Source organism: Myxocyprinus asiaticus, chromosome 40 (assembly GCF_019703515.2).
Source record: "Myxocyprinus asiaticus isolate MX2 ecotype Aquarium Trade chromosome 40, UBuf_Myxa_2, whole genome shotgun sequence".
Lineage (NCBI taxonomy): Eukaryota > Metazoa > Chordata > Actinopteri > Cypriniformes > Catostomidae > Myxocyprinus > Myxocyprinus asiaticus.
In genome coordinates, this window is record NC_059383.1 from 6,751,251 (window position 1) to 6,772,156 (window position 20,906).

At 38.7% G+C, this 20,906-nt stretch overlaps 1 protein-coding gene across 1 annotated transcript in view; it reads left to right on the top strand.

Annotated features, from left to right (window-relative positions):
- LOC127430655 (actin-binding LIM protein 3-like) overlaps positions 1 to 20,906 on the top strand; it is a 153,136-nt gene that overhangs the window by 124,439 nt on the left and 7,791 nt on the right. The window contains exons 13-18 of the mRNA XM_051680585.1: positions 2,217 to 2,315; positions 11,327 to 11,458; positions 11,579 to 11,643; positions 11,907 to 12,060; positions 19,230 to 19,259; positions 20,185 to 20,243. Coding sequence (XP_051536545.1) covers positions 2,217 to 2,315; positions 11,327 to 11,458; positions 11,579 to 11,643; positions 11,907 to 12,060; positions 19,230 to 19,259; positions 20,185 to 20,243 — 539 coding nt within the window. The remainder of the gene's footprint in view (positions 1 to 2,216; positions 2,316 to 11,326; positions 11,459 to 11,578; positions 11,644 to 11,906; positions 12,061 to 19,229; positions 19,260 to 20,184; positions 20,244 to 20,906) is intronic.

Here is a 20,906-nt window from a genome sequence, read left to right on the forward strand (position 1 = left end):
AAAAGCCTTTATTAGGTCATGGCTGTTGGATTAAAACATACCACAAACCGACGCGTTGCGTCTTATAAAGCCTTCATCTGGGTGACTTGTATGCTGTGCTTTACTAAAACAATTTAGGGGGGAACTCACCAAGAAAGAATTGCACCGCTGATTGCGTTGTTTAGTTGCATGGCTGTCTGCGTTGTTTTAGCACCTGATTCACTAAAGGAATTATGCAAATCAGGTAACGACATGTACAAAAATTCATGTTGAACTCAATTGCTATGGTGCAATTCTGATATTGTGGGCCGGTTCAAAGCGCTAGTTTAAGGAGGATACAGCGGACCACCGCCAGGGTTGTGAGGGTTACTTTTGAAATGTATTCCACTACAGATTACAGAATACATGCTGTAAAATGTAATTTGTAATGTATTCCGTTAGATTACTCAAGGTCAGTAACGTATTCTAAATACTTTGGATTACTTCTTCAGCACTGGTAGATTTTTTCACTTGTTTTGACTATAAAAACTCTGCCAGTACAGTAAGACAAAATACACATGTTAAAAATACATTCTCTGAAAAACCTAAATATCTTATGCAGTGTTGTTTCTAAAACAAGATAAATCAAATTGATCTTATTTTAAGGATTTTTAGATATTTTTACAGGAAAACAATACAAAAATGATTATCAAGAATACGATTTTTTCCCTAATATCAAAGGTCTTACTAGAAAAAATAAATTATGTTAAGATTAAGATTAACGTGAATTTTCTTGATAGAAAAATATGATCGTTCCTGGTAACATGTGCATGTAAAATGGCTAGAAATAGCATTTTAGCTTAGCGTAAAGCTGACAATTTACACAAGGTTTATTTCTATTTCTTCTGCTCCAAACTTACTTCAAACGTACTTCTCTATCTGCTCGTATGAATGTAACACATCATAAGAAAGTGTTTCACCGCTGTTCAAATGCACTTTGGATCGCATCATTTATATGTATAAATGTTTTCCATCTGAAAGGACTAAATATTAAATGAAACAAATGACAATAATACGCTAAGTAATCTCTTCAGCAATCAAAATATTTTTTGAATGTAACTGTATTCTAGTTACCAATGATTTAAATTGTAACTGTAGTGGAATACAGTTACTTATATTTTGTATTTTAAATACGTAATCCCGTTACATGTATTTCATTACTTCCCAACCCTGACCACCACGATCTGTCATACTTTACTGGGACTGTACAGCATCACTCCACTACCATTGTTTGTACGCTGATTTTTAATTTTTTGCAACGCAGACTGTTTGCATTGATTTTAGGTCAGCCGGATCTCAGGAAAATTTTGTGACTGTGGTGATATTTTTGCTAAATACACACATCGTGGCAGTTATGAGGTGAAATGTCCACTGTGTGGTGCTAAAAGCAAGTTAAATGAAGTCCCTTAAATAAAGTTAATGCTCTATCGAAGTTTAAATCAACAAAACCGATCTCCCTACCCTAAACCTTAAAAGTAAACCTGACCCATAGTGTCATAAAATGTGAGATGAAAAATGCAATTGCTGAAGCAACCACCAACAAGCTTGTAAATGTAATTGATAATGTAATGCAAACATTAAAACATTAAAATGTGTCGCCTTACAAGTCATGCGCTATAGTAAAAGTGTTTAGATGTCATAAGATAGCATTGTGCAAGGAACAGAGAGAAAAGTAAGTGTTTATGAACTGATAATCTGATGTTTTACTCGTGATTTGTTTGAAAGTGAATAAAAGTCATTGTTGTTGTAGCGCCTCAAGTGTTCATTTCACCAGGTAACTGCCGCGATACGTACAACAAACCACGTTAAAAATAATTTAGCAAAAATGTAGGTATAGTAACATGATTCTATACCAGGTTGTTGTAGGTTGCATGTGGCAATTTTTTGGAGGGCTTCATGTATGATGACTAGTATATTATATTAATTTATTATTAATAATATTATTTATTTTTTTGTCAATTTCTCTAGACAAAAGAGATACAAATAAGATAGGATTAAGCATGATTAGAGGATCTGGTCCACATCATTTTTACCCCATGTTTGTTAAGCAATGTGTGATGAACGGGGCCCAGGTTTAATTTTGCACAGTCACTAACTGACAAACACTTGTGGGTGGGGCTTATATTTCATTAAATCAGGCAGGACCTGTTCTCACCTTGTGCTTTGTGTCATTGTGATTGGTCTTGGGCTGACTGCAGGCACTTTGAGTGGCAGGAATTCACCATATTACAGTCAGCTTGATGCCAGGTCCAGCACGCCCACCATCAATCTAGCCCCCAAGCATTTTCATGTGCCAGGTAGGGCGCTGCTCTTCTTTTCATGCATACTGTTCACCTCTATACCTTTAACCCTCTCTCCATCATTTGACCAAATAACAAGCTCCTTGTAAACAAGTTGAGCTGCATTTCACTTTGTCAAACAATTACAGAAAAGTACCATGGTATTTCCATCTGATACCATCACTTTACAATGGTAGCCCCACAGTACACAGTAAGTTACAACACCCTCCTTGCTAGTACGTCTTGTTTTCAGTTTTTTTAGACTTTTGACTTTTTAGTCAAAGAAGCAAACTAATTATAAAATAATTAGCGTGAACTATTTAAAAACTCACATACATTTCATACATAAAACATTATTACATTATATAATGCTTAACAGATCATTCAAATAGTAAAAAAATTTCATAAAACTTTGATTCCTATTTTCATATATTATGAATTTGTTCTTTCATATATGCATATAAGTATAATCATATTTTAAAATACTCATATGAAGGTGCGACGAGGAGGGCGTGGCCAGGCCGTGATGGAGCACGGCCGGCGCTGAATCAGCTGATCAGTGGGAGAGTGAGATAAAGGGCAGGTGGAGACGCCTGTTCTCGAGAGAGAGAGATGCACGTGGCTGCATTGCATATGTTTTTGTGTTTGTTTACTTTTGTTTTAAGTTGAGTTTCTCATTAAAACTTTGTTTACTGTTCAGCCGGTTCCCACTCCCAGCCGGTGCTGAAAGGGGAGGGATGCGCTGTCACAGAGTCATCCGCCAGGGGAGCAGCCGTGGCCATCTGCCTGGGGACGGAGGGGTTGCTGCCGGCCGCCGAGAGCCAGAGGAACCGCGGTCGTCTGCCGAGAAAGGGAGGAGTGGTTCCGTCCGACAGTGGTCGGAGGACTCGCTGCTGTCCATCAGGGGAGGAGCGGTTGAGGAACGGGCGACAGCGTGTCCGGGAGCCGGCGAGCAAGTTCTTCTCTCTCTCTCCTCTCTCTCTCTGTGTGTGTCTCCACTCGCCCTTTCCCTCTCCCCATGCCTCCCCTCGTCTCTCCCCCAGGTTCACAGGAGGTGGGGTGGACCACCGGCTGACAGAACGGCCGGAAGGGCAGCGTCTCACTTCCAGAGATGGTGGGGGGTGGGGGAGTTAGTCAGACCGGTGGCGCCCCGGCCTGAATCGGGCGGGGGAGGAGTGTGATGAGGAGTGCGTGGCCGGGCCGTGATGGAGCATGGCCCGCCCTGAAACAGCAGATCAGCGGGAGAGCGAGATAAAGGGCAACCGGAGAAGCCGGTTCGAGAGAGAGAGAGAGAGAGAGAGAGAGAGAGAGAGAGAGAGAGAGACACACGTTGCATATGTGTCTGTGTTTGTTTACGTTGGTTTTAAGTTGAGTTTCTCATTAAAACTTTGTTTACTGTTCAGCACCCATCTATAAGAGACATGGTTCTTTACTCAGAATTACATGAGGCAGAGGTCCTAATCTCGATAGTATCTTTGTTCCTAAACCTAGTGAGTTGCCTCACTGCATACCACCTACAAAGGCAGCTATAAGCCCTCTCTGCTGTTTGGGTTTTTTAGTCCAATGTAAATTCATATTCCTTTTCCCTTTAATGTTTGATTCTGTCATTCAAAAAAAAGGAGGAAATTGTATGAAATTCATGTCCATTTTTGATGAACTTTTCACTCAAATTGTTATTCTAATAATATCATAAAAATAAAATAGTCAGTAGAAGCATTTTTAAAAAGTGGATTCAGATGTTTGAACTCCACTCTTCATAGAACATACAAATATTGGGTGAAATATTTTAAGTGAATTCATAATCAAGTCTCCATCTGACATCTCATCTATTTTTCCATAAAAGATGTATGCAATGCTGCTTTTAGAGGGCATTCACATAAAACACGTTCTTGCATTTCATCTACACTATTGCTGTTGGTTTATGTACATATGCGTCAAGCTGACTTCTTTGGCTGTTGCGTAGTATCTGATTTGTTTCGTTTTTTCGTGTCAGGACTGTGCGTATATGCCTTTAAAATGCTATCTAGACAACTCGCTTGGTTTTGGAACAGAGCTATTACTTTAATTTCTCATGCTAAAATTTAAGAATACTGCATGATATACAGTATATGGTAGTTAGAGTGGTTTTGCTACAAATACTATAGGTAAACTAGTTTAACTCCCCCCCTGTCCTTTAAGGGGCTCTGTATTGATCTGTTTTCAAATGAATTATATACCATTACCTCCACTGGAGCTTAATGCATAATATTTAACACAGCTCCTCCATGTAACGTTGGGGTCTAGGAGAGGAAGAGAGGAGATGCAGGAGTGGAATCTTTAAATCCTTTAATTTCAAATGTTGGAATAGAACAAACGCTGGAGTGGAAACAAGCAAAAGCCTCAACAATAGTAATCGCTGGAGTGGAACACATACTAACTTTAAACATCAAAACTAAAAAAGAACTGACAGAGGAATGAAAAATCCTGGGGGTATTTATACACACAGGTGCTGATAAGGAAATGGCGGACAGGTGAGGAAGATTGGGAACAGATGGCAGTGATGAGGGCAGTGCATTTTGGGAAGTGTAGTCCAGGGGAAACTAAGGATGACACAAAAACCATATCAAAATAAGAGTTCAAAGAACAGAACGGTGAATAACGGTGACATTACCTACCCCCCCTTTAAAAGGCAACTCCTGGCACCCCAAAGACGGATGAGGAGGGTAGGGTGACGTAGAAGGTGAGGAAGGATCCAAGGAAGATGAACAGTAGGCCTGGGGGTGGCTTCAGGGCTGGGAATGGATCCGGGGGCCTGGGGGGCAGCCACAGAGCAGGGACTGTGTCAGGAGACGGCCACCGAGCAGGGACTTGAGGTCTCAATGGAGGAGCCGGAGATGGGTCCGGAGACGGAGCCACAGGAGGATGCAGGATTTGGGTCTCAAGGGGAGGAATCGGAGGAGGAGCTGGCGGAGCCACAGGAGGATTGGGGTCTTGAGACACAGGTAGTGGAGAGCGTGGTGGAATGGGCAGAGCCATAGGAGGGGGAGATCCAGGGATTGAGGGCGGAGCAGTAGGCGACACAGAGGGTGGAGCCAAGGAAGGGTCGACGGAGGCAGGTGGAGCCGGGAGAGGCTTGATGAAGGCTGGTGGAGCTGTGGAAGACTCTGGGGGCGGAGCTGTGGCGGGCGGAGCCGTGGAAGGCAGAGCTGTGAGAGGCTCGAGTGACAAAGCCGTGGAAGGCGGTGCTGTGAGAGGCTCGAGGGACAAAGCCATGGAAGGCGGAGCCGTGAGAGGCTTGAGGGCAAAGCCATGGAAGGCGGAGCCATGAGAGGCTCAGGGGGCGGAGCCATGGGAGGCAGCATCATGGGAGATGAAGCCATGGAAGGCTTGGGGCTAAGAGCTGTGGATGACTGGGAAGTGACTCCCATGGTAGAGAGCACAGGCAGAGACTGGGGATCGACCTCTGCAGTCGAGAGCACAGGTATAGACTGTGGAATGACCTCCATGGTCGTGAGCATGGGCAGAGACTGGGGAACAACCTCCGTGGTCGTGAACACGGGCAGAGACTGGAGAGAAGGTGTCCTTTTCCTTCTCCTCCTCTTCTGGCCAGCAGAAAGTGTGGTTACAGGCATGGTCATGGTTACAGGCATAGGCTCTGGGACAGTCGAGGCTACAGGCATTGGCTCTGGGTCAGTTGAGACTACAGGCATTGGCTCTGGGACGGTCGAGGCTACAGGCTTTGGCTCTGGCTCGTTAACCGTGGCAGGCATGGGCTCTGGCTCATTAACCATGGCAGGCATGGGCACTGGCTCGTATACAGTGCCAGGCATGGGCACTGGCTCGTATACCGTGCCAGGCATGGGCACTGGCTCGTATACCGTGCCAGGCATGGGCACTGGTTGTGGCCCGGGTTTCCTGCCATAATTCACAGTGTAAGGGGGAAAAGTAAGGAGTGGAGTTACCACGGAGACAGGGGCTGTGGAAGGCATGGAGACAGGGGCTCTGGAAGGTGTGGGGACAGGGGCCGTGGAGCAAGGGGCCATGGAAGGCGTGGAGCAAGGGGCCGTGGAAGGCTGGAGGATGTCCACTGTGGGAGGAGATTCAAAGTCCTCATCCTCCACACCCACAGTGTATGGTGAGCCACAGAGCTGCAGAGCCACCTTCACGTACTCGGAGATCATCCAGTGAGGACCCAATGGAGGCATCAGCTCCTTCAATGCACTATTCAGGCCAGCCCTGAAGAAACTCACCAGAGCGTGATCATCATAGTGCACCAAATTTGCGAGATAGAGAAACTCACGCACGTGATCCTCAACTGGACGGTCTCCTTGTTCAAGGAGGAGGATTGCTACTGCAGGCGGTAGATCCATTTAGTTCGGTCAGTCCCTCTGTAACATTGGGGTCTAGGAGAGGAAGAGGAAGAGAGGAGATGCAGGAGTGGAATCTTTAAATCCTTTAATGCAAACTTTGGAATAGAACAAATGCTGGAGTGGAAACAAACAAAAGCCTCAACAATAGTAATCGCTGGAGTGGAACAAATACTAACTCTAAACAAATCAAAACTTAACACAATGTAACACTTCAAGAACTGACAAAGGAATTAATAAAACTGGGGTGTATTTATACACACAGGTGCTGATGAGGAACAGGACAGGTGAGGAAGATTGGGAACAGATGGCAGTGATGAGGGCAGTGCATTATGGGAAGTGTAGTCCAGGGGAAACTAAGGATGACACAAAAACCATATCAAAATAAGAGTCCAAGGAACAGAACGGTGAAAAACTGTGACACTCCAACAGCAAACATTATTCCATTTATATATATTTATATGCCTTGACCTGTGATCTAGTGACCCCTTAACGGTTTCGAAAATGATTTATTTACATTGTGGAGATACAGATGTTAATCTATGAAGCTCTGCCAGTTAAATCCCCTCAGTTCATTGGCATATTCATGGCCTGTATCATGTTATAGTCTATTAGTGCTGAATTAGTGTTAAAATGCCACTTATCTAAGCAGCACAACAGCTTTTCCTTATGTAACAGTAGCCAGCTGGTACATGATAGTTGTGCAGTGTGTAAACCTCACTTTCCTGGCCTTAAGAGACACACTAGCGACTGAGGCTAGAGGCCATGGCTTTTATAAATTCCTTGCTAGCGTGTCCGCCTCCCATGCTGGGGATCGCCGGTTCGAATCCTGCTCAGAGCGGGTCAAGTAGGACTGGTGACACTGGTGCAGTGACCCGGATGGGAGTGAGGTTTAGGGGGGTGAGTGTAAAGCCCAAAATATACTTAGAATTTGATGTGAATGCTCAGTGTCTGTGTGCAGTCGAGTGCGAGCCTGTCAAAGTATACTCCATTAGACGGTGAGCACATACACCAGCAGTAGGTGCATGTGCGCTACAACTATTGTTGTTTTTACCTTCATCTCCTGTTAATTACCGGTGATTACATCTTCTAGCATTTCTTCATGACAGCAACGGTACAAATGTGAGTGTTGACACCATGTGGATCCACTAATTCGTGCAAATAATTCCAGGCGCATGCGCATTCTGCTCGTTCAAAGATGCGCGGTTAGAAAAATCAGGCAGCGTGCGTTCAGTGCTCGAGCAATCTGACGAGATTTGCGTCCTGTATACTTTGGGCTTAACAGTAGCCAGCTGGTACGTGATAGCTGTGCAGTATGTAAACCTCACTCTCCTGGCCTTAAGAGACACACTAGCGACCGAGGCTAGTGGCCATGGTTTTAATAGCCTCCCTGCTAGTGCGTTCGCCTCCCATGCCGGGGATCGCCTGTTCGAATCCCGCTCGGAGCGGGTTGAGTAGGACCGGTGACACTTACTGTGCGCTTCTTTACAATCACATTTAAAGGAATTCCTTCCTAGATTAAAATTCTGTCATCATTTTCTCACCCTCATTCCAAATCTGTATTAGTTTCTTTTTTGTATCTACCTGTATCTACAGTACTTTAGTTTTTTCCATTGAATTACAATGAGTAGGGACTGGAGCTTTCAAGCCTTAAAGGACACAAAAGCACCATAAAAGCGGTCTTGTGCACTACGTTTCAAGTTTTCAGAAACCAACCGATTGCTTTTATGAGGAACAGACCAAAATTCAAGTCATTTATCACTAAAAATCTTGACATCTGCCCTAGCTCTCCACATTAATGAGAGTTCACAAGAGCAGAAATGCTATCTTCAAATAATTGTTTGATCCAGTTCACAAAACCATGCTGAATGATTCATTCACGATTTCAAGTTTGGACTCACTGAAGCGATTCAGCGATTTTTGCGATTCTCGGGATAACAGCTCACTTGAGGGGACGATTATCAGTTAGTATTACACTGCGCTCTGGAACACTCTAATCTGATTGGTCAATGGCGGCATCTAGCGGCTTGATTTCTCTAAGTAACAACTGCACATTTGGGGATTACTGTGTGATCTCTATAAGTAAGCTAATAAAATAATTTCAAATCAATGTTTCATGTCCATTTATTTATTTATTTATTTAAGTATTCTTGTAATAAGATGCATAGTGAGCAGTCAGATGGTCATTTGCACAGAATAAACACCAACAGAACTCTGACGCAAACCGTTGGTGGATTTCAGCTGTTCAGCAATTAATTTATTTTCACTTAATTACATAATTTCAACGCAAATCAATGTTTCATGTCCATTTATTTATTTGGTTAGTAGCCATGCAATAAGTGGGATAATATAAAGTCAGCCGATTGTTATCACAAAATAAACCCCTTCAGGGTGATACAAGATTCTTCCTCTTCACGTCGAGGTCCTGATTACTCTGCCAGGGTTTATTTTGCGATAACAACCGGATGACTGTACATTATCCCTTGCACAGTGACTTGAATTTCTGTCTATTCTTCACAAAAAGCTATTGTATGACTTCAGAAGACTTGAAACATATTTGTGTCTTATGGACTACTTTTATGATACGTTTAACGTTCTTCAAAATTTCTCCTTTTCTGTTCAACGGAAGAAAGTGAAATGAGTTTGAAACAAATGAGGGAGTAAATAATGACAGCATGTTTATTTTTAGGTGAACTATCATTTTAAAGCTCCCCCTCTCACTGCTTGTCTCTGATCTGTTTCTCCCCTCTCCTGTCCAGCTGTTCTTTTCCTTGGTAATCCATCCTCACTTTAAGTATCTGACTCCATAAATGAGTGCTGTCTCTGTTTTACTGTATGTTTATCACACACTGTCACCTTCATTAACTAATCTAACTGTATAACCTTGCAAAAGGGGTCCAATGCATTTTGCAATCCGATTACTCAAACCACATTCTGAGGTAGTCAGAAACGTATGTGACCACATCACAATTGTAGTATAAACACCACTCTGAAAGCGACTTGCAGTGACAAAGCAACAGGACGTCATTTATTTTCAATGAGAGTTGTTGATTTCTGATAACCTGTGCGACAGCGACTAAGTTGAGAAAATTTAACTTTAAACTAATAAGCAGTTACGCAATATGGCGACCGTGTCAGAAATTGCGACATTCTGAGTAAATTTGATTCATCGTATTGATAATCCTTCATCTAGTTGTACAAATATTTACAATCTGCATCAGAAGGTTACTGCTATATGCAGTGTTGGGTGTAATCCGATTAAAAAGTAATTATTTACTTTAATATGATGACATTTAGGTAAAAAAGTAGTGTAACACATTACATTACAAATTCTTGTAATCAGATTACAGTGACTGACTTTTAGTTAATTTAATTACTTCTAAGTACATTACTAGGGTTCACATATTTTTTAAATATTATTTATGTAAAATATATGTAAAAAATGAATTATGTGACATCTGAAGGGTCGACATTGTAATGGAGAAATGTGTGGCGCTGAGTGTATGACTTGTGTGCACCAATGAACAAGGAGGAAATATTGGAGGAAATATTATTTTGAATGTTTATTTGAAAAGTGTTTTAAAAAGTAACATAAAAATAAAGTAATTAGTAGTGTGATTACTTTTCAACAAAGTAATCAGTAATCTGATTACCATTTTAGACAAGTAATTAGTAATTTGTAGTGGATTGCTTTTTTGAATAATTTACCCAGTGTTGGATGTACATAAATGTATATGATCGAAGCAGTACATTTTGATAACAAGGTAGCTGCATTTAGCAAAATGAGTAAATTATCATTCACTACAGAAACCGTACTTTGTCTCCTCCCAACTCAGGTATCAAAATTATCTCTTGTGTTTCCCTAGTCATAATAACGACTTGAGGGGGTGTTCACGTGCAACTTCCAAGTGGGAAATTGGTACGGTAATTCCGATAGCATGTGAAGGCAGCATAATGCATCCTGATGTGTCCTGGACAACAGAGAAGAACCACCTAGTCAACTGTCATCCATCACAATAAAACAAAAAGATCTGCACCACTAGAGTTATGAAATTAAGTGCAGAAATGATCACTGTTATTCATTGGTTGTACAAACAGATAGTCCCGCCCCAAACTCTCACCATTGGTTGAGCCAATGTTCTTGTGACGGACTGGATGAGCCGCTCAAACAAGCAGAGGAATGTTTTGATAGTGTCACATTGTTACACGTTTAGGTGAAATCATCCGACAAATGGTTTACTTACAGTTGTCTCTGCATATTAAACTGGGATACAAGGAAAAATTACAAACATCAGCTGACATCAGATACAGGTTCTCAACTAAAATATCAGGGTGCATTCCACTCTAAACGCCACGTTTGTGGTAAGTTGATTTTGGAGCAATAAACTGTGGATTTTTGTGCTTTTTATGTACTTGCTTGCACTTTGTCAACATGCACTTACTAACATAGTTAGTGATGTATGTTTACAAAATCAAAGACCTCTCTTTCCAGTCTGTCCTCTTATTATTGTGAGTGATGTTCTGTCTCTGCCTCATGGTCACTTCTATTTTTCCAGTCTCTCTATCCTCATTTAACTAATTTGTTGTCTCTCTCATTTTTTACCTGAGAAAATGACTCTTTCCAGCTTCAGCCGTTCTACGGCCTGCAGCTCTAAGTAGCTAATGTATCATTCTCCCCCATAGATGACAATGAAAATGAAGCTACAAAGAGCAAAACGAGTGAGGATATATTGTCTTCTCCTTTCTCATCGTATTCTCCAGACCACTATCAGAACCCAGAGTCTGACTATTACCAGTACACTGCCTCTCCTAAAGGTATTTCAGAAAATGATGAATAGCTGAGCTCTGTCTGCTTGGGTTCGATCTTTATAGCTCATCGGGTGATGCTCAGTTTGATTACAAATGATGGATTAATTGAGTCTCTCTGTTTTATAGTTACAAGAGCACAGAGATTTTCTTCCAGTGGAGATGAAGATGCCTGGAATCAGAGCATTAACAGAGTAAGAGAATATCTAGGATGCCATAGCCTGAAGAAAGGGATAGTTCACCCAAAAAACAAGTTCTGTCATCATTAAAGAATCTTTTCAGAATCTTTATTCCATACAACAACATGTCTTAGTGAGGATGGATGGATGGATGGATGGATGGATGGAGCAATATTGATTATCTATCAAATTATGCATTGAGTTCTATAAGCCCTGAGGTTAACTGTATTACATTTTTTTTTTTTTTTAAAGTCTGTCTCCTTCTCTTCCTGTCTCAGATCCAGGGAGGGATTGGGAGGATGAGCCTAAAGGAGGAGATGAAGGCCAGGTCTGGTTCCTATGACAACGACCTCTGGGCCAGTGCTCGCAACTCTTATAATGGCAGCAAAGAGACTCTGCATAACATGGGCTGTAGCAGTACAATCAATGGCTGTGAGTACATAGTTTTTGTTTTATCATTATCATCTGATTGTTTTACCACATATGGATTAATATGGATTTAAAATAAATTCATGTCATCTCGTCAGTGCTGAAATAGTTTTGCGTTCCCTCACAATTAATTTGGGATCCCTCCCAATAAATTAACCATTATTTTACTATAGTAACCATAATTTAACTATAGTATTTATAGTAAAACCACAGTAACCACAAAATTTACCATGGTTTAACTATAGAAGCTATAGATAAACTATGGTATTTTTAGTAGAACCATTGTAATAATACAGGAAAATAAAAACCATGGTAATAAAAAACAAAAACAAATCATAACTTTGTGATTACTATGCTTTAACTACAAATACCATAGTTCATCTATGATTGCTGAAGTTAAACCATGGTTAACCCTTATGAAAATTAACAATGGTTTTATTTCAGTAACCATAGTTTAACCATGGTATTTGTAGTAAAAGCAAAATAACCACAAGATTAACCATGGTTACTACAGTAATGGTTACTACAATGTTACTATAGTAAAATCATGGTTACTAAGTGGCTACTACAGTATTAATGTAGTAAAGCCAGGGTTGATTGTATCCAGACAGTGGTTCCAACCCAAAAAAAACTTACTTCAGTGGTTACTGAAAATTTAACTATATTAAAATTCCTGCAAAAAAAACATAATTACTTGCAATAATTTATGCAAAAAATAAATAAAAAAATAATAATTAAAAAAAACATTGTTACTACAGTTATGGTTACTACAATTTTACTATATAAAAATTCCCGCCAAAAAAACATAATTACTTGCATGGTTACTGCATTATTACTAGTAAAACAATGGTTTCTGCAAAAAATAAAAAAAAACATTGTTACTACAGTTATGGTTACTACAATATGATTATAGTAAAATATCCACACCAAAAAAAAAAAAAAAACTTCAGTGGTTACTGCAATTTCAGTAAAAATAAAATAAAAAATCATTACTACAGTTATGGTTACTACAACATTACTATAGTACAATTTCATACTGCATTACAAAGACTAAAAATCAGGGATGCAAACTACTTACCTTTCAGCTTGTGACCTTTTCTGAAGCTAATTTGCCCAAATTGTTTTGATAATATTTTCTACATTTTCCTTATTTAAATCACTTGAAATGGTTACTTAAAGTTTAAACACTTAAAAAAAGCTTTAAATACTTCAAAAAGCTTTAAATACAAATACATAGATATACAGTTTTAATATAATGATATTTTGTAATATAACATGTAATACCAAATTTTTAACATGCAAATGTAGAGAAACTTCTTGTTCAAGCACTATTTTTGAGGCTGTTCTTAATTATGATGATGCACATGACAGTTCACCTGTCTTTGTTGTTGCATGTACAGCCACAATTATTTGGAATTAAGCAGGATTGGGGAGTAATAGAATACATGTTACGGGATTATGTATTTAAAATACAAAATATAAGTAACTGTATTCCACTACAGTTACAATTTAAATCATTGGTATTTAGAATACAGTTACATTCAAAAGGTATTTTGATTACTGAAGAGATTACTTTGCATTTTATTGTCATTTGTTTCATTTATTATTTAGTCCTTTCAGATGGAAAACATTTATACATATAAATGATGTGATCCAAAGTGCATTTGAACAGCGGTGAAACACTTTCTTATGAAGTGTTACATTCATACGAGCAGACAGAGAAGTACGTTTGAAGTAAGTTTGGAGCACAAGAAATAGAAATAAACCTTGTGTAAATTGTCAGCTTTACGCTAAGCTAAAATGCTATTTCTAGCCATTTTACATGCACATGTTACCAGGAATGATCATATTTTTTTATGATAGATCATAATTTCTTTTTTTCTAGTAAGACCTTTGATATTAGGGCACAAATCATATTCTTGATAATCATTTTTGTATTGTTTTCCTGTAAAAATATCTAAAAATCCTTAAAACAAGATCAATTTGATTTATCTTGTTTTAGAAACAACACTGCATAAGATATTTAGGTTTTTCAGAGAATCTATTTTTAACATGTGTATTTTGTCTTACTGTACTGGCAGAGTTTTTATAGTCAAAACAAGTGAAAAAATCTACCAGTGCTGAAGAAGTAATCCAAAGTATTTAGAATACGTTACTGACCTTGAGTATTCTAACGGAATACGTTACAAATTACATTTTACAGCATGTATTCTGTAATCTGTAGTGGAATACATTTCAAAAGTAACCCTGCCAACCCTGGAATTAAGCCAGTGTTTTCCGAACCACTGTGCCGTGTTACACTAGTGTGCCGTGAAAGATTTTCAGGTGTGCCGTGGAACAAAAATTACCCAAAATAAATAAATGCATGAAAAAAAATAATACGTTCAGGAATAATACGAAACTCCTCACCTTTCGGAGAAATTTGCCGTTTTGAAACCATAATCGGTCACTTTTGTGATTGTGAAGAGCAATAATGAATGTGCAAAAGTGACTGATATTAATATGACCTTATCGTTTATGAATATCAGAGATCCCAGTTATTGAACTAATTTAAATTCACCAAGAAAACTCTTAGACCTAAACATAAACGAGTCCTTTTATTACTTTCTGCTATCAAAGCAACTGCAAGCTTTTTTTCTCTCTTCCAAATACTTTTTCAATGTTTATTGTGTACACCTCCCACTTTCTTGCATGGCAAGCTTGTAAAATCGCCCCTCTGTGATGCTTTCTGCAATGCTCGTCATGTGGCGGGCAATGCGGCGCTTGACGCTGGCGTTGAACGGAGCGTTGACACCTTGACTCAACTCATGTGAAATGCGCTTTACAATGAAAGAACATTATTGAAACTCAAAATGATTATTATTTGTCTATTGTTGTGGTCTTTTCTGATAAAAGTCATGCTCAGCAGTTTAAATAGGCTACTGTAGGAAAATAATACTGTAGATCTGCTTTGTGTTCTTAATTCTTATACTGAAGTCAGTAAATTTGTAGCCATGCAAGTTTTAATAAAGGAGAAGGTAAGGACATTATTGAACGTTTTTATTTATTTTTTTGCATCCCTGTAATTTGTTGTGGCATTGCAAGAACAAATCTACAAATTAGAAAAGACGCAAATTTGTTGTTTCTTCATTACCCATTTAGCGCTCTTGCCACCTGTGACCTCACACAGCGTAGCCTACCTACGTGACTTGTTTTTTGTTTGTTTTTTTGCATAGCCGAATTTCAAACATTACAAGTAAACACGCTACTAAGACGGACAGAAAACATGGACAAGTTCTTGAAAAGGAAAAATATTGACGATATTTAGCTTATGTGGGATAGTGGTGTGCCGTAGAATTTTTTAGTCATAAAAAGTGTGCCGTGACAGAAAAAAGGTTGGGAAACACTGAATTAAGCAACGTCAAAATAAAGTGAAACTATAGATTTGCGTTCACAATGCATGTAAAATGTGAACTTCTCCATGGAAATAAAGCTAATTAAATTCAGAGCACCTCTTTAGATGGTCTGAGATCATGTGCAACATTCTCATATACGACACTATTCTTGCAAACTGTTTTCAGACATGAGAACTCTTATGTATGCACGTGTTCCATGAGAATCGCTCGTGCTGCGCCCATGAGCGACAGAGCGCCACTGAACCTCTGAACCAACAGTGAATCACATACGGCCATCAACAGCTTTTCTTTCAACTGTTCTTCAAAATATAATCAAGTGTGTTTCTTCAAACATGTGTCTTTGTGTCTAATGGCATTTCTTGTCATTTGTCTCTCCGAGACGTCTTACAGGTCGCCCACCACAGTGGTGGGTACATGAGCAAAATCACCCACCACTGTGCATGAAATGTCAAAGAGGAGTTTCCTAAACACACAGTCACAACCTTTGCTTCTCAATGAAAGTCTGCTGAAAGCTAGTGTGTAGTTGACCAGCTGACCTGTGCTGATCAAAGCAGTTAATCAGCTGCTTGATCCCAATAACCCCTCTGCAGGCAGCTCATACAGGTGCATCTCAATAAATTAGAATGTCGTGGAAAAGTTCATTTATTTCAGTAATTCAACTCAAATTGTGAAACTCATGTATTAAATAAATTCAATGCACACAGACTGAAGTAGTTTAAGTCTTTGGTTCTTTTAATTGTGATGATTTTGGCTCACATTTAACAAAAACCCACCAATTCACTATCACATCATAAGACCGATAAAAAAAACATTTTTAGTGAATTGTTGGGCTTCTGGAAAGTATGTTCATTTACTGTATATGTACTCAATACTTGGTAGGGGCTCCTTTTGCTTTAATTACTGCCTCAATTCGGCGTGGCATGGAGGTGATCAGTTTGTGGCACTGCTGAGGTGGTATGGAAGCCCAGGTTTCTTTGACAGTGGCCTTCAGCTCATCTGCATTTTTTGGTCTCTTGTTTCTCATTTTCCTCTTGACAATACCCCATAGATTCTCTATGGGGTTCAGGTCTGGTGAGTTTGCTGGCCAGTCAAGCACACCAACACCATGGTCATTTAACCAACTTTTGGTGCTTTTGGCAGTGTGGGCAGGTGCCAAATCCTGCTGGAAAATGAAATCAGCATCTTTAAAAAGCTGGTCAGCAGAAGGAAGCCTGAAGTGCTCCAAAATTTCTTGGTAAACGGGTGCAGTGACTTTGGTTTTCAAAAAACACAATGGACCAACACCAGCAGATGACATTGCACCCCAAATCATCACAGACTGTGGAAACTTAACACTGGACTTCAAGCAACTTGGGCTATGAGCTTCTCCACCCTTCCTCCAGACTCTAGGACCTTGGTTTCCAAATGAAATACAAAACTTCCTCTCATCTGAAAAGAGGACTTTGGACCACTGGGCAACAGTCCAGTTCTTCTTCTCCTTAGCCCAGGTAAGACACCTCTGACATTGTCTGTGGTTCAGGAGTGGCTTAACAAGAGGAATACGACAACTGTAGCCAAATTCCTTGACACGTCTGTGTGCGGTGGCTCTTGATGCCTTGACCCCAGCCTCAGTCCATTCCTTGTGAAGTTCACCCAAATTCTTGAATCGATTTTGCTTGACAATCCTCATAAGGCTGCGGTTCTCTCGGTTGGTTGTGCATCTTTTTCTTCCACTCTTTTTCCTTCCACTCAACTTTCTGTTAACATGCTTGGATACAGCACTCTGTGAACAGCCAGCTTCTTTGGCAATGAATGTTTGTGGCTTACCCTCCTTGTGAAGGGTGTCAATGATTGTCTTCTGGACAACTGTCAGATCAGCAGTCTTCCCCATGATTGTGTAGCCTAGTGAACCAAACTGAGAGACCATTTTGAAGGCTCAGGAAACCTTTGCAGGTGTTTTGAGTTGATTAGCTGATTGGCATGTCACCATATTCTAATTTTTTGAGATAGTGAATTGGTGGGTTTTTGTTAAATGTGAGCCAAAATCATCACAATTAAAAGAACCAAAGACTTAAACTACTTCAGTCTGTGTGCATTGAATTTATTTAATACACGAGTTTCACAATTTGAGTTGAATTACTGAAATAAATGAACTTTTCCACGACATTCTAATTTATTGAGATGCACCTGTATGTTTGAACTGACACATATATCAAATCTGTGTTCTTGAGGTTTAGAGAAGAGCTGAAATTATAACAGGTGACATTATAAAGGGATTTGATTATACCTGTGCCATTACTGAATTGCTTCAAAATAGAATAGAATATAATAGTGGAGAACAGAATAAATCAGAGTGGAATAAACTAAAACCAAAAAGTGGAGCAGAATAGAATAAAATAGACCAGAATAGAACAGTAGAGAAAATAGAATAGAGCAGATTAGAATACAATAGAACGGGATAGAATAGAATAGCGGAGAACAGTATAAATTAGAATACAACAGAATAAAATCAAATAAAATAGAGCAGTTTAGAATAAAAGAGAAAAGAGTAGGGAAAAATAGAATAGAGCATATCAGAATAAAATAGAGCAGAATAGAATAAAATAGAGCAGTATTGAAAAGCAGAGAAAAATAGAATAGAGCAGATTAGAATACAGTAGAACAGAGCAGAATATAACAGTGAAGAATAGAATAAATTTGAATAGAACAGAATAAAATAAAATAGGACAGTGGAGCAAAACATAATGAAATAGAACAGATTAGAATACAATAAAATAGAGCAGAACAGAATACAATGGGACAGAATAGAACAGTAGAGAAAAATAGAATAGAGCAGATTAGTATACAGTAGAACACAGCAGAATATAATAGTGGAGAATAGAATTAATAAGAATAGAGTATAATAAAAAAAGAACAGTGGAGCAGAATAGAATGAAATAAAGCAGATTAGAATAAAATAGAATAGAGCAGAATAGAATAAAAGTTAACAGAGTGGAGCAGAATAGAATAAAATTGAACAAAAGAGAATAGAGAAATATAAAAGAGTAGATTACAATACAGTAGAACAGAGCAGAATATAATAGTAGAGAATAGAATAAATTAGAATAGAACTGAACTGAATAGTGGAGCAGAATAGACTAAAACAGAACAGTGGAGCAGAATAAAAATAAAATAGAACAGAACAGTAGAGGAAAATGGAATAGAGTAGATTAGAATACAATAGAAAAGAGCAGAATACAATATAATAGTGAAGAATAGAATAAACTAGAATAGAGCAGAATGGAATAAAATAGAACAGAGTGGAGCGAAATAGAATAAAATAGAACAAAGTAGAGAAAAGAAGAATAGAATAGAGCAGAATAGAATAAAATGGAGCAAATAGAGCAGAATAGAATTAAGCAAAATAGAACATAACAGAATAGATTAGAAAAAGAGCTGTATATAGAAATAGAATTTTATTTTTTCAAGTATATATTTTAGTCTTTAGTATCTGACTGATGCACTCTTTCTGTGTTTACACATGCACAGAATGTTTGTATTTACCCTCATTGATTCTGCACCTCCTCCTCATTTCCTCCCCTCAGCTCTAGTGCCTGTACTCTTTTATTCATGAGAGATAAAGGAAGATACTCTTATTGCTCTGTCTGAACAGAGACTGACAGTCTGAATGAGTTTGTGCTTTTTGGCCATGCATCAATGACACGGTCTATTGTTTCACACTAGATCATAGCATTAGGGTCTGATTTGTGTCTGAGCAAACTTAATCTACTCTCTCCTTCTCTCTGTTTGTTCCCATAGCTCCCAGATCCCAGTACAGTGCTGAAAGTGGTGAGTGACTCCAAGACTTACAGTCATGATTTATTGAACAGAGAGTCATCATTACAATGAAACACATCAACAAAACACCACATACAGCACCACAAAATATCCTCCATATCATTTCAACTTTAAGTCAAAAGATTAATCTGTTAAAATATTTTGTATAAAGTAATATTGAGCTACAACCACACAAGTGTACTAATTATATTATGTTTATCAGAAAATGTCATAGTCCATTAATTCTAAAAAACTAGTGAATTTAAATGAATGTTAATTATTAATTACAATAACATTTCTCTTTATGGAATTTCCTAAACCGATATTTTAGACACCCCTCTGTGTGTATATTATAACATGCTTATTAGTAATTAATATGGAAAAATGAAATGCACTATTAAAAACTGCACTTACAGCAGTTATGAGTTTCTTTGAATTGTATTTTGATTCCACATCATTCTTGCTTTAATAATAAGCGTCATGTTTGCTTCTTCAAATTAAATTAATAATTGAACTGGAATTTAAAAGGCATTCTCAGTTCAATTCTGAATGATGCATAATCCTGATTTCAGTTTCGTTTAAAGTCACTGGTTTCATTTTCCAAAAATACTGTTCAAAAGAAGTTTTTTGGCATGGTGAGTGTGCATGCGGGATTTGTGCATCATTGATTGTGTGCAGTTTATACAATATTTGGATAAGCATTCACTCAAACTGTTTTATCACTCATTTCACCATCTTCCAAGGCATTATCCATGTGTGTGGTGAATGGTTTCTTCTGTTTGCCCAGTGTAAATACATGGTGTGATGTGTGTTTGTGTGTTCAGATCTTCCCACTCTTGTAGTGTTAGGTCAGATAGAGTGGGTGTTAAGTGTTCCCATCTGATTGTGTGTGTGTGTGTGTGTGTGTGTGTGTGTGTGTGTGTGTGTTCTCTCCCAGATTCCTTCATCTCTAAGTCAGCATCATTGCCAGGGTACGGCAGAAACTGCTTGAACAGGGTAAGATATCTGAGATTGAAAGAGTGGGTGGAGGCCAGGCCTGCAGATGGATTTGTGGACTGTTTCTCTGAGCTTGTTGAATCAAAAAGATTCTTTAAATGCTCAGGGCTTCTATTGTAGCAGGGTTTTTTAGTATCTTAACCTCCTGAGACCCCCGCGTGACTGCTGTGTGCATATCCCTAATTGATTTGTAACTAGTAGCACCTAATAAACAAGCACAAAAAATAAATACATAAATAAATAAAATCTAGAGCAAATAGTTTTCCTAAAAATTGATGTCCGCATATGTGGAGAGCGAGGCTAAGTTGCGAAATTTTAAGTAATACCAAGCTATAGGAAGTCCGATTTTTTTCTTCATCAAATAGTTTATTATTTTTCCAGGAGTGTTGGTTATTCAAGTTTTTGAGACGTTACAGACATTACAGCTGATTTTCTATAAAGCTGAATAAATAATTCTGATTCAAAGTAATGGCCAGCATCATCAAATCACTGCCAACCATGTTAAAATAACATTTTGCATTATAAAATTCTGAATCTATGTACTGATTATCATTGTCCCATGTCTGCCAAACATGTTGAGTGATCCAAACATCATCTGCAACCTGAAACTCAACTTTTGGTTGGATTTTAGGAGTGAATGTACTTAGCTGCCTAGAAAGCTAT